At 52.2% G+C, this 14,472-nt stretch overlaps 1 protein-coding gene across 1 annotated transcript; it reads left to right on the plus strand.

The window, feature by feature from the left end:
- The first annotated feature begins 10,425 nt into the window (after nt 1–10,425).
- Nucleotides 10,426–12,899, plus strand: SP9 (Sp9 transcription factor). Its single transcript, XM_026490594.1, has 2 exons — nt 10,426–10,446; nt 11,463–12,899. The coding sequence occupies exons 1-2, from the start codon at nt 10,426–10,428 to the stop codon at nt 12,897–12,899; spliced, it is 1,458 nt and encodes a 485-aa protein (XP_026346379.1).
- Nucleotides 12,900–14,472: the final 1,573 nt, after the last annotated feature.

Raw genomic sequence — 14,472 nt, forward strand, 5'->3', positions numbered from 1 at the left:
TGTGTTTAGGTGTACGATTATAACATGGTATTATGGTTTTAGGTTGGTTTTTTTTAAGAGTTTTTGGATATTCTAAGACATACTGGGATATTTACCAATAAATGATATGATGTCTGAGATTTGCATTAAAATAAGGGAAGAGGAAATGGATGGGGTAGAGATTAAACAAGCTTGGCTAGGAGCTGACAATTGTTGATGCTGGCTGATGAACACAGAGGGGCTCATTATCATATTCTCTCTACTTTTAAAATAAATATTTGAGATTTTCCATAATAAAAGTTTAAAAAAGAGAGATAGCAGTAATACTCACCTGATAAGATTTATCATGTGGATTAAATGAAATGTTGTGTGTAAAGCACTTGGCAGGGGGCCTGGCATATAATAAGTGCCCGATTAATGTTCACCGTGTCTAGTAGAGACAAGGCCTCCTCTTTCCCAGGTGCAGACCTGCGAACGCTGGGCCTATGAGACGTGCTGCGGATTAGAGTAGCTAACCTTACTTCTTCCCAAAGAGGCAACTGTTAGCTGTTACTACGTTCATCTTTACCCAACCTGATTCTGTACTAGGCCCTGTTCTTTCCACACACAAACGAAAATTCTGTCTTACAGTAGCTATTGGTTTTTGGCTTTAGTTCCACGGTAAGTTTAAGCTGGGAATGCTATTTCAGTGGAAAACAGGAGGCAAGGGCTTTTTTTAAAGCTCAACTCTTAAGTTTTGAGCATATTGCCAGGATCGTCCTATATAGTTTTATTTAACTTTTATAACAATCCTTCCAAGTTTAAATTATTAGTTTCAGTTTACAGGGGAAGAAACTGTGAAGTTTCCTGGTCTGCTCAAGAACACAGCAACAAGTGGTGGACTTTTGCTCACACCCAGCTCCTGAAAGTCCCAAAGGGCCCAGCAGTTCTGACCATCAGCCCCCTCGCCTCTCTTCTCCTTGTCCTAGCTTAAAAACAACCACAGCCCAGAAAAAGTTAAGTGGATATTCCCAAACAAGAATCTGAATTCATAGTTATCTGTCCTCTGGACTTACTGGCCACTGATTTGCAGCACAGTGGCGAAAGTTCTGAATAGCTGAAGAGGAGAGTCACAGGCTTGGGTGGAGGCTTGGGGCCCACAGAGGGGAGGCTCAGGAAGAAGTAACAGAAAGAAAAAGGATTTCAGAATTGCACTGACATTTGTGTTTAATTTTCCTCTTGTTCTAAATGCTATTTAACTTTTAAGGGAAAGAGAAAGCAGAGAGATACCTTATAAGAGAACTGTTGAATTCCAAAAATTAAAAACAGCCAGCTGCCATCCAATACTGTCAGCCTTCATTCAAGCTCCAGCTGTAATTTAGTTCGGTGGTTGCGCGGACACCCTAAACTTGCAAATGATGAGTTGACTTTAGAATCCAGCTGATTTAAATAAAGCGGGACCCCTCCACGAGAGGCGGGTATCTGATTACAACCGGAGTTATTGGTCGTTTATATGCAACATTCCCGGGAATGGAGCGGCAGAAAGAGGCACCAGGAGAAACAGAAAAGGCCAGCGACAAATGCCCAAGAAGAAAGTGTTAGTGCCTCAGACCGTAGGGTTAACCTCCTGGGTCCCACCCCAGAGCGCCGGGAGGGCTCGGTTCTTTCGGTAGCCACCGGGAAGATTTCCAGCTAACCCTCTCCCTGCCGTGGCCCTGAGGCCCTCCCTGGAAGGCCACTCCAGCGGCCAGGGGGCTGTGAGGAGCCGACACCACGCCCCTCCAGAGCCGGCCTCCGCAGGCCTGACCACCCCCTGCTGCGAATCCCAGATCCTCTCGACTGGGTTGGGCTAAAGTTCTCTTAATTAAGAAACAATAGCTATTTAAGAAGCGCAAATAACCCGCTCTCCGCGCGCCCAAGCTTGGCGTTGGAGTTCCGGCGGGGAAGGGAGCAGCGGGGGGAAGGCGAGACCGCGGGCGGAGGCCGGGGCGACTGGAGCACCCGGCGACCCGCCTCCCGGGCCCCGCCCTCAGCCTTCCCGCGCGGCGGGGACCTGACGGGTGGGGAACCACCCCCTTCCCTGCGGCAGATTAAGAGTGGAGGGATCCGAAAGCCCGCAGGGAGAGGGCGCCGAGCGCCGGAGCTGGCCGCTCGGAAGTGAGAGCGGTCCCCAGTCCAGCCGCAGGCCCCCGCGCCGGGCGCGCGGCGTCACTGCCACAGAATCCTTTTCTTCCCCGGAGGGAGCCGTCCCTCGATCCCTTGGAGGGTGGAGATTCCTCACGTTCTCTCCTCCCGCTCCCCCGGGTCGGAGGGGAGCTGTGGGATTAGGCTGGAGTGAATATTCCGCGTGCTCTATAATTACGCACACACTGAAATCTTCACCGTTGACTTAAGTTACTTGGCGCAGCGAGGGCTGGAGCCCTGCGTATTGATTAAACGCAGCCTCTATTTACCTAAACAATAAATGTAGAGATTAGCGACGTTCACTTGATCACAATAATGGGGTTGACAATTAGGGGGCAATGCATCCCAGATGTAGCCGAGCCGATGGAAGGCGGGCGGGCGGCAGGCTTTTGGAAGAGGGGCTCTCGGGGGCCTACGAACGCGCAGGCCCGGAGCCCCGCGCAGAGCTGGAGCCGGCACGCGGAGCTCGGCAGGAGGCTGAGGTGAGGCCCAGCCCTGGCAAGGCGGCCGGCCACCAGGCCCCGGAGGCCCGCAGCGGACTCTGGGGGACCTGAACATCTCCGCGCCCAGGTAGGCATCTGGAGCGCCAAGCCCGCCTCCCCGCGGCGGTGTCACCTGCCTCAGGGCCGTCTCGCCTGCTGCTGCCTGGCTGGGAAGGACGATGGACGCCGCTGGCGCGTGCCCGAGTAAGTGTGTTTGTGTCATCAATGTGCATTCTGCATGCGGCAGCGGGAGGAAGGGCCGGGGGAGGCGCACGTGTGTAATGTGCGCGGAGCCTCCCTCTTCCCCTATGTGTACTCCAAGAAGCGAGTCAGGGTGGTGGTGTCAGTCTGGTCTCGCCATGGGGGTGGGTGTGACATCCATCGGTGGGTGTGACAGGAGAGGCCAACCGCTCAGGGTTGGACTCTAGAGTGGCAGGACTCCAGAAAGCATGGACGTGTGGACCCAGGACAGGCCTGTTCCCGGGGATATCATGGTACAGGGGTACCAGGGTGGGAATCTTATAACCAACCTTCTTCCTCAGCCACTCACTGCGCTGGAGGGCCCTGAGAAATCCTAGGAAGCCGGGGATTGAAAAGAACCAACTGAGAGCAGAACTCAGGAGACAAAATATATGGGGCAATAAAGGGCAGATGGGAGCAGTTGGTAGTGGAGTGTGTGGGTGTGTGAAATCGTGATCCACCTAGAAGAGTTTCCCAGTTCTGGGTTCCCATCCCATACAGGGTGCAAAAGACACAGGTAGCAACTCTCCCAAAGCAAGTAGTTTCTGTTTTCTCCCTCTTCCCTCTGTGCCCCATTATCAACTCATTGTGCTTCCCATTCCACATTTAGGTACATACACAAGGATTTGTTCCAGACATCCGTGAACAAGCCAGGACGAAGCCCTTTCCCAACAAACCACTAAGGCTGGGAAAGAAACAGTGCCTGCCCAAACTCTGGGAGCGGAACCCGGGAGAAGACTTGAGTGGTAAGAGTATCTAGAGGATTGGAAGGAGGGAGGGGGAAAGGAAGAGAGAAGGTTGGGAAAGAGAAAAAAGAGGAAGGAGGAAAAGGAGGGAGCAGCAGGGGCAGAGCTGGACGGGGGACTCGGTTACAAACGCCCCCCTCGGCGCCCAGGGTCTTTCCGAGCACAGTCTTCCTCACCGCAGAGCCAAAGCAGACTGGGGGAGGGGGAGATAAGACAAAGGGAATTCTCCTCTGGGAAGTGTGAAGTGCATCTGTCCTCTCCTTGCAGGCTCTGGAAAAACTGGCAGGAATTTCCTTGTCGTGAGAAGACCGACGAGCGTCTGCAGCAGAGACAACTACAAACAGACTTTGGGCCGGGAAGGAGGGAGGGAGGAGGGGTGGCGGGGGCCAGCTTTGATCGCTTCAACTCTGTCGTAATTATGTCTTCTCCACGTTAGCCAAAATTCTCAGTCCTAGCTAGGAGTTCTGTTCCGCGGATCCCCTCCCACCCCACCCCTCCACCCCCGCGTCATGTGCACGCGGGGAGCTGGGTCTCCTCTCCTCCCCGAGTCGCGCCTGAAACTTCAAGGGCTAATGGTTCTGTGTTCCTGCCGTAATTAGGAGGCCACACAGCTCTCCAACACTGCGTTAAACAAGTACGTAAGTCATCCTTCCCCTCTCCGGGGACAGACCCGGGGAAGGAAGGCAGCTGGGACCGCTCCTGGCGGTGTCCTCCGTTAGGGGAGTGGCTTCGCTGTGACCCCCCTGGCTGCTCCTCCTGGTCTTAGTCTTTCTAAGCTCTTCCTCAAAAAGTAGAGAAAGGGGCAAAGAATGTGCATCTCGCCACCCACCGGACAAGCCAGGCGAGCCTGTGTCCGTGCTTGAAAAGTTTTCTAAATAAATCGCTCTGGTGGTTCCAAGCAGTGATGAACAGGGGCTGAACCCGGGTCTTCTCCAGAACAGTACAACGGATGTAAAGAAGCTGCAGTCCCAGCCTTTCCCTTTTCTTCCCCCCTGTAAATCAGCCATATAAATCATTCGCATTGTTTAAGGTACATTGATCAATCTAATGGCTTGTAATAGGCTCCTAATTGCCACTTGCAGAGTTCGGCAGGTTCCTGTTTGAACAGGGAACGTTTCCATTCCAGCCAAAGTCCACCTTCATCTTGAGACTGGATGATTACAGACCCAGGAGGAGCGCCACAGTGGCCAGGCCACTGTAGTCTCGGTGCTTCAGGGGAGGGAGGAGAGGGGGCTTACTGGACATATTTACTATTCTTTTCTTTTCTTTTCTTTTCAAAGCCCACTTCTAAATTAGTAATTCTCTCTCTCTCTCTCTCTTTTTCTTTAACAAATTACTAATTCTCAAATGAGCAAAGCCCAGGCAATGATGTATTGTTTATTGTTTATATCAGACAAGAAACCTTCCTTAGTTGCATCCTTTATGTCTGTATGTACAGGAGAAACTTCCTTAGCGGCAAACGGGTATTCTCTTAGTCATCCCTTTCCTTTTGATTTACTTATTTCTAACATGGTAACACCAGGAGTCGTGATAGCAAATAATATGGGGGGAGGGGCATGCCGAAAGGAAGGAAGAAGAAGCCAAACTTTCTCCAATACCGAGTCCTGGAGATATGCCTAAACTCCTGCATAACATCTTGTGGTGGTAGTGTCTCCTCCAAGCCCTGGATGGAGAAGGTTGAGTTGGAAGTATCCTCAAAAGCTGCCTATGAAAGAGTAAAACCGAGGAAACTGGGAGCCTGGCTGGGAGGAGCTGAGTAATGACAAGAATCCTCTGGCCTTTGGCTTTTTTCTTTCTTTTTTTTTTTTTTTTTTGGATACTAACTCAAAAGATTACTTTAATGTTCCAGAGGAGGTTCCATTTAAGTTGGCTGAGACAACAAATTGTGCCTTATTTTGGTAGAAATGCTCTAAAAAAGAAGAAAGCCAACACTGAATGACACATTTGCTTAGGTCTAAGACCCCTCTGTGGTAGTTGGTAATGGAGGGAGGAAGGTGAAACTCCAAGCCCAATAGGCCCCCCATAGTTTCCGAGTAATGCAGTAAACAAATCTATGATGCTTGTTGAATAATCTTCCAATAATTGCAGTCATTAAAATCATCACACAGTCTACAGTCACCTTCCTTCCTTTGACACACCAGAGTCTTTCCTTTAATTGTTAATGCATTTTTGGCTCAGATAAACAGATCAAGGCAGGCTTAAAATATAAGGCCCAGATACACCTAGCAGCAGAAAATTAGTTGTGTAGCAAATGTTTGGAGTGTACTTAATAGACGAGGGTTTTCACTTTCTCCAGTAAACCTTACAGACAAGAAGGATTTGCATCTCCTGCCACCTCTAAATGGCAGTATCCCTTCTGAGGTAGAGAAAAGATCCCTCCAGGCTCTTTTATATGCAAGGGTTGGGCTGGAATTAGGGCGTTATAGAGCAAATATTAACTGAAAGCTCAGCAGAAATTGTGGGAGAGTTCCTCAATTTTCAATTAATTTTCTCCATTCATTTGATCTCAAGGCTGGTGCCTTTTAAAATATAAATATGTGTTAACTATAAAAGATTCCCTTCTAATCAAAAGCTGCATTTCATTTGCACCCACAACTGGCAAGCTCCAACTGTGGAAAGGATTCACTGCACTCAACAGGCACTTCCGTCTGTACCCGCTTCCTTCGCCCTTGTTCATGGCAGGCGACTATGGTACACAGGGGCAGCTTTTTTTTTTTTTTTAAACCCAAGTTATTAATGTATCTCCCCAATCCCCACACCGTGCTGACCTGATAATCACTGCTCTCGTGTAGATCATGCAAATGAAAAGCATAATTAACTGAGCAAATGATTCAAAAAGGGAGTGCTGTGGCTTACCAAATAAGTAAATAAAGGCAGGTAGGAGGAGGACAGGTCAGATAAAAAGCTTTTTACCGGCTCCTCTGGCTTCCCTCTCCCCTGTCCCCGCCCCAGGGCGTCCCGGTCCTGGTGGTCGAGGCTTTGGCAGCAACCAGCAGAGCCCATGAGAGAACCTTCGGTTCCTCCTCCCCCAACGCCTCCCCTCCCACCCATATCCTCAAGTCTCCCCAAGTCCACCTCACCCCACCCTGGTGCTGTATATCCGCTGCTCACTCTGCGAGTGGCCGAAGCCCCGCGGAGACTGGGCAGCCACCTAATATTTCGAATTATTCAGAAGATAGATGGTCCTCCCCGTCCCCACCCTGCTTCCTGTGCATCGGGGAGAAGCGTTTTTTTTTTTCCTGTGGTGTAGGAGCTCCAATCCTTCGGATCAGCGCTAATGACGGAATTGTTTCCCCAGATTTGCCTTCTAAACGCAGCAACTTGAGCAGTTGCTCAGATCAAAGCTCTCGGGAGAGGCAAGATGGGAGAAACAATATTTGTTCAAAGGAAGTGAACTCTTCCCTTTAATTACCCTATTCTTCTTTATTAGGATTCCTATTGAATTTTTTTTTCAAAAAAAATTATGTTGATTTAACCATAGTGTATTTGCGATGTAAATATATTCCAAGATGAAAACGTCACGGATCAATTGTAAAGGACCCGGATACATAATTTTAAAAAATCAGTTTCAGTGTATATGAGGTTCTCACCCCACTTTCGCTGCTCAGTCAGATTTGTTTATGCAGAATCGACATTTAATAGTGCTAATTGCACTCCAGTTAAATTGCCCTGATTGCAGAAAGGGAAGCAATTTTCGTGCTCTCTGTCTGGGTTTGGAAGAAATTGTTTTATATTCACCTCTTTATAAAGAAGTGGAGATAAGGCACCGGGGCCTTTGCACAAATTGCACTTAGGGGCTGACTGGCAGCATTCAGGCGCTATAATAGAGCATTATTTGGCCGTTTTGAATAATGTAAAGCGTTTGCTGAAAGCTATTCTCCCGAAAATTGCTTTAACTTTTAAAAGGGTGATGATTCACTCCAAACCAGGCCTTTGTTACATTGTCATTATTTCCCCAAATGTTTTAACAGTCAGCTCAACACTTTAGCATAACACATTGATCTTTGTTTAAAAACTAGATTTTTTAGAGGATGAAAAAAATCTGTCACACGAAAAAAAAAAAACTGGACTTCCTTGGGAAGATTTCCTTGGGGCCCCACCTTAGAGTTGAAGTGGCCGGGGTGTCGGCCTGCGTTCGTTTGGAGGATTTCCCTAACTTTTATTGTTATCCGGACGCGTGTATCTAAAGGCATATCCGAGTGCCCACGTAGAGAGTCTGACAGCTGGAACCACATTGAAAACGGCAGGAGGGGGAGGGGAGCAGAGGAGAAGGAGAAGAGGAAGGGAACCAGGCTCCCGGAGCCCGAAGTGCCAGCGTGAGCTGTTTTAAATGGTTGACTTGAAAATGTCACTAGTGCTAAGTGGCTTTTCGGATTGTCTTATTTATTACGTTGTCAGGTTTCCTTAAGGAGGGGGTGTGTTGGAGGTGGGGGAGGAGGTGGTAAGGGGAAACCTCCGCGCTTCTCCTACCCCGGCTGCAGTGGGTGAGTCGGAAACGCCTCGCTGCCACTTAACAATCCCTCTATTAGTAAATCGACGCGGAGACTCTACGGGAAGCCGAGCACCAGTCTCCCCTTCCAGGGCAGAAGTCACCTGTTGGGAACGGCTACCGGGTCCCCCTGCCGGGCTTTCTGGCTCTTCCAGGCTGCCTGGATTCTCCCTTAACCTTCCACCCTGAGACCCCCGAGGCTTTGACACCTTCTCCACCCCCACGCCCCATTTCCATCACAATCCCCCAGGGCACAGAGCTTCAGGATAGCGGCGGCTCTTCTCACTCTCACCTCTTCTCCCCTTCTTATTTCTCTGTCACAACTTCCTAGGTGATTTTGTCACCTTAAAACAAAGTGTGTGTGGGGGGGAGGTGGGGAGGGCATTCTGAGCGAGGGTATTATAACGAAAAGCAAAGAAAGCAACCCATACACCCTTCTCACCCACCGAGTGTACCAGGATGCATCTAGGCTCCATCTTAGAGCCGAGAAAAGAGCCACAGTGGTCGCACTTTTGGACCAAGAGATATTGCAAAGAGGAGAGAAAACACTGGGGGCACAGTTCCACTCCTCCTTACTTGCTCCCCTCGGCAACAACTCTTCTTTTGCACCCAAGCATTTGGGGTTCGTGGTTACAATCTTTTAAAAAGCAGGATGTGGGTTTGGAGGGGAATGTGGTACATTAAAACCAGTACCCAGGTCTGTCCAAGGACGCTGGTATTTCTGGTTCAAGAGCAGCTCCAACTGCCCTGAAGAAGAAAGAGAAAGCGAGACCCAGAAAGAAAAGCAAACAGCTTAGCGATGGCTGAGGGTCTCCAGCACGCGCAGTTGTCTGTCTGAGGACACCTCTTTTCACACCGACAAGATTCGGAGAGGACTTCAGGATGCTTTCAGCCTGAAAAATGTGGAGGCGCCCACGTGTGGCCTTGTCCCCCTCACTTGCGGATGGAGGTCCCCAAGAGAGTCTCCTGGAGTACGTCCACGAAAGCAGGGCGCTGCGTGGGGAGAGCCCAACTCTCAACACGGTGTCTTTGCTGTACAGAAGAGCCTCTAGGCCCAGGAGGTCTGGAGTGGCAGTGGGTTGAAGCTGGGGCGAGAAAACTCGACTCCAGGCTGAAACGTGACGTGCAAATCTTCACCGGGTTAAACAAACAGCCGAGCAAGCTGTAGCTTCAGCGGGGGTGGCGGTGGGGGCGGACGCAGCTCGCGCCGGTCTATGTTTCCAAAGTTGTTATAACGTGAAAATAAGCGGCTTCGTGCAGCGTGTTGCATGGGTTGATGCCTCCCACCCCCACGCCAGCCCCCTGCGAAACCCGGCAGATAATCAGCACTTCCCACTGTTTAGTCGTATTTGACAACTGGGTTAACCTGGTATCTAGGCGCTGGCGAAACGGTACAAAGGGTGCCCTCAATTACCACTAGAAGCTTCTGGTGTGAGTGGCACTTGTATTACCCCCCGGGTCAGAGGCCAGAGCGACAATTAGGAAGTCACTTAGACCTCTGGGGAAATAGCAGGATGCACAGGCTCCAGGCCCTCCCAACAAGTCTGTGGGTGTAGACCTGGACGGAGAGGCCTATTTCTCTCCTCTCAGAGGAGCTGTCCTTTCGCGCCCTCTCCTCAATGTGACTCTGGAGTGGGTGAAACCGAATCCAGTGGGGGAAAAGGAACTGTTTAGAAGGCAAACGACAATGATAAAATTGTGAGCGAGAAAGATGGATTCCAGCTGAAGTTGTGCTCCGCGGGAGAGAGCCTAGACACACAAAGTGAGCGTTGACATTTCCGTCTTTACTTAGGCCTTGCTGGTGCGGCCTCCGCCTCGGCGCCCCCTCCCCTCTTGCCTTCTTTCCCACAAGTGGGGAGTGGAGTAGGACTGTCAGTTCTAACTTGCATCATCTTGGGGTGGTTCGGGGGGCTTGTGGCTTGGTCTCAGAGCTACTTAAACCTGGCTTGGTGCGTGTGTGTAAATTTTTAATTGCGCTGTAATTTCTTCAGTCTCTAGCCCGCGCCCCGCCCCCCCCCCACCACCTAGCCAGCCGCCTTGACTGGCACGCGCCGGGAGCCCTGGCTTGGGCCCCTCGGCGCGTCTGATTGGCTGCGGGGCAGCTCCCGTCTGCTCCGCCTGCGCCCTCATTGGGCGAGAGGCGCAGCCAGCGGCACTTCAAAGCGGGTGCTCCTCTCACTTAGGCTGAGTTTAGCCGGCGGGAGCCCGGAGTCCGCTCGGCGCGAGCGCGGGGACGCGGGAGCTGCGCGGGATCCGAGCAGTTTTCCCGAGCAGCCGCCAGGCTCAGCCCCGCTCCCGGCCCCGCCGCGCAGCCCAGGGACCTGCTATGGCCACGTCTATACTCGGGGTAAGTCGAAGTGCGGCAAGGCATTTGCTTGTTCTAACTGCAGTAAATTTTCTTTATGGCTTCTCCGCGTCCGCGGCCCCGGAGAAACTGTTGCTGCCGGACTGCAGCTTCAGCTCCTTTTAGCACTTTCCACATTTCTGGGACTGATCCTTTCCAAGTTATTGAAACCTAGGAGATGCCTTTGTAAGAAAATGATTTGTTAAGCAAGTCTTTTTTTTTTTTTTTAATGTGGCTTTAAAGAAAACCTAGAGGTTTCTTTTCTTCCCCTGGTGATTTATACCCCCATCCCCCCTTGCTCCGGGGATTGTTGCAATTACGCGACAGTGGTGTTTCCAGAAAACAGCCTTAATCGTTTTGCAGTCCGTGTAGTCACGTTAACAAACATTTACACTTCTGTGACTCTCCAGTTCGCTTGTGACTTTGAAATCAATCGCTGGGTCCCTTCTCGGATTCTTGTTTTCATAATCGAGGGTTTTTCGGGGGTGGGGTGTAAACATTAAAAACGTTTTCTATTTTTTAAAAAAAGTCAAGTTGTAGCCACCCTTGGAAGCAGTGTCCCAAGTTTCCCCCGCCCCCGAGCCGCTGTTTCGGCCGCCTCCGCCCTCACCCGGTGTTTGTTGTCGTTGTGTTTACTTCCGTGCTTTACTTCGAAGTGCGATTTGGGGGCCTCGGTGAGGAGCGGGCTTACGGCGAGCGGGAAGCCAGCAACCCGAGTCCGGCCCTAGGTAGGGGTTGCAGCGGATGAGACGGGGAGAACTGAGACATCTTTGATTTGTAGCCCCACCGAAGAGCAACTTTCCACCGCCGGGACTCTCGCCCTTGGGATGGCCTCAGCCCCGCGCGGGGCGCGGCGCATCCTGGGCGAGCACGCGGGGAGGAGGCGCGAGCCCGAGAGCCACGACCCCCCGGGACCAGCTGCGGGGAAACGAGGCTGCTCACGGATGCACTTTGTGTCTTCCTCCCACTTCTTCCTGCCCTTCTTCTCCTTGCTCCCTCCCTCACCCCACCCACTCTAGGAAGAGCCGCGCTTCGGAACGACCCCGTTGGCCATGCTGGCGGCGACCTGCAACAAGATCGGCAACACGAGCCCGCTGACGACGCTGCCAGAGTCGAGCGCCTTCGCCAAGGGCGGCTTCCACCCCTGGAAGCGCTCCTCGTCCAGTTGCAACCTCGGCTCCAGCCTCTCGGGCTTCGCCGTGGCCACCGGTGGCCGCGGCTCGGGCGGCCTGGCGGGCGGCTCGGGCGCAGCCAACAGCGCCTTCTGCCTGGCCTCCACGTCCCCCACGTCGTCCGCTTTCAGCAGCGACTACGGCGGCCTCTTTTCCAACTCGGCGGCTGCCGCGGCGGCGGCGGCCGGAGTGTCCCCGCAGGAGGCGGGCGGCCAGTCGGCCTTCATCTCCAAGGTGCACACGACGGCGGCCGACGGCCTGTACCCGCGCGTGGGCATGGCGCACCCATACGAGTCCTGGTACAAGTCGGGCTTCCACTCGACGCTGGCGGCGGGCGAGGTGACCAACGGCGCGGCGTCGTCGTGGTGGGACGTGCACAGCAGCCCGGGCTCGTGGCTGGAGGTGCAGAACCCCGCTGGGGGGCTCCAGAGCTCGCTGCACTCGGGCGCCCCCCAGGCCTCGCTGCACTCGCAGCTCGGCACCTACAACCCCGACTTCAGCTCGCTCACGCACTCGGCCTTCAGCTCCACGGGCCTCGGCTCCTCGGCCGCCGCCGCCTCGCACTTGCTCTCGACCAGCCAGCACCTGCTGGCTCAGGACGGCTTTAAGCCGGTGCTGCCCTCCTACTCGGACTCCAGCGCCGCCGTGGCGGCCGCAGCTGCCAGCGCCATGATCTCGGGCGCCGCGGCCGCCGCCGCCGGGGGGAGCTCGGCGCGCTCTGCCCGCCGCTATTCCGGCCGCGCCACCTGCGACTGCCCCAACTGCCAGGAGGCGGAGCGGCTGGGCCCGGCCGGAGCGAGCCTGCGGCGCAAGGGTCTGCACAGCTGCCACATCCCAGGTTGCGGCAAGGTGTACGGCAAGACGTCGCACCTGAAGGCACACCTGCGCTGGCACACGGGCGAGCGGCCCTTCGTGTGCAACTGGCTCTTCTGCGGCAAGCGCTTCACGCGCTCGGACGAGCTGCAGCGGCACCTGCGGACTCACACGGGCGAGAAGCGCTTCGCCTGTCCGGTGTGCAACAAGCGCTTCATGCGCAGCGACCACCTGAGCAAACACATTAAGACGCACAACGGGGGCGGCGGGGGCAAAAAGGGCAGCGACAGTGACACGGACGCCAGCAACCTGGAGACGCCCCGCTCCGAGTCCCCCGACCTCATCCTGCACGACTCCAGCGTCAGTGCCGCCCGGGCGGCTGCAGCGGCGGCGGCTGCGGCGGCGGCGGCAGCGGCTGCTGCGGCCTCGGCGGGAGGCAAGGAAGCCGCGTCTGGCCCCAACGACTCTTAGAGGCCGGGCGAGAAGTGCGAGCGAGCGAGTAGAGACACCGAGAGCGAGCGAGAGGTTCGGAGGGCCGGTGAGAGGGGCACGGACGGGCGGGGGCTCCAGTGACGCCCCCGGGCCAGCGCGAAGTGTAGCAGCACCCGGCTCCTCGGCCGCTGCTCGCCGGCCACGCCAGGAGCTCCACTCTGCTGTCCCAGCCCAGACGAGAATCGAACGCGTGGTCCAGGAACAAAAGCAAACCATCCTCCGACACAAACAACACTTTAAAAAGCTGCACACATACACATACACACACACACACTGGAGACCTACAACCACAAGCACGCACATTAGCGCGCGCGTGCGCGCGTACACACACGCACACGCACACAAACACTCGCACAAACTTCTCTAGCGAAGAGCAATACACAGAAACGCTCCCTCCTCCCCCATCCCCCCACCCCCCACCACTACCCTTCTCTTCACTTTTCTCAAAAAACAAGCCACCACTCCGCAAAGGACTGTCAGAACATTTGAAAACAAACGGGACCTATAAAAACAGACCCTTTGTGTGGATTATATTATATATAAAATGCTCCAAGTCCTGCTTGATATCTACTTACAATGAGACTTTTTTTTTTCCTAAAAAGGAAGCATCAAAAAAAGGCTTAAGGTGAGAAATTAAACTGGAAGTCTAGTGACAGTTTCTCTGTATTTCATAACATCTGTATAAATAGGGTTCAAAAGATTGTGTTCTTTTTTATTTTCTTGTAAATGTTCATTCGAATAGAGGGTTTTTTTTTTGGTGAATTCCTGAAATTCAGGGAGTTTTTTTTTTTTAATTTTCTGATGCACTTTGTGAAAGTCAGTATATATGTAAAAGATATTTAAAATGTTGAGTTATCATTTCACTCACAAACACGTAAGTTAAGGTCATCTAAAGAAATTAAATGCGTTTATCTGTATGAAGAAAATCTTGACATCATATTTTCATTTTGGTATTATTAAAGGACTCTGAACAATACACTTCCTTTTTTTTAATCCTGTTCCCCTGTCAATAACCTTTACGTGGGTCGACTTTTTTTGTTGGGAAAAATTCCTTTAATGTTAGTTTTAGGTAATGTAAGGTTTATGTGAGTTATAAAAGCCATAATACATATACGTTTTTGAGAAGTCAAAATTATTTATTTGTATATCAATAGCATAAATTAAATTGGGTTATAAGAACGTGTAGTTGTATTACTTAATGGGAGAGCTCTCAAAAGGTGATATTTCAAAACTCTGGAGCCCCTAAAATAAAGCAAAGATCCTTGGCAGCTTTAACTGGGGAGGTGCCTACACCTCCCGGAGGGGTCGGGCAAAACTCCAGTGGGTTTGTTTGTTTTTAAAAAGCGATTTAAAAACAATCTGTGAAAGGAAAAAGCTTTTTAAAAGAAGTCTTTTCGCTCCCAAGGCCCTCTACATTGGGAGGCGACTCAGGGGAATAAATCGCTAGAGTCAATACCCCGGAAAAGACATTTCATGCCTAAATGAAAATCTTGTTAAATGTTATTAATTTTGACTTAGAGCACACAGCAGCCCCCTGTGCCTTGTATTCCCT

Source organism: Ursus arctos, unplaced genomic scaffold (assembly GCF_023065955.2).
Source record: "Ursus arctos isolate Adak ecotype North America unplaced genomic scaffold, UrsArc2.0 scaffold_1, whole genome shotgun sequence".
NCBI classification, from domain to species: Eukaryota; Metazoa; Chordata; class Mammalia; order Carnivora; family Ursidae; genus Ursus; species Ursus arctos.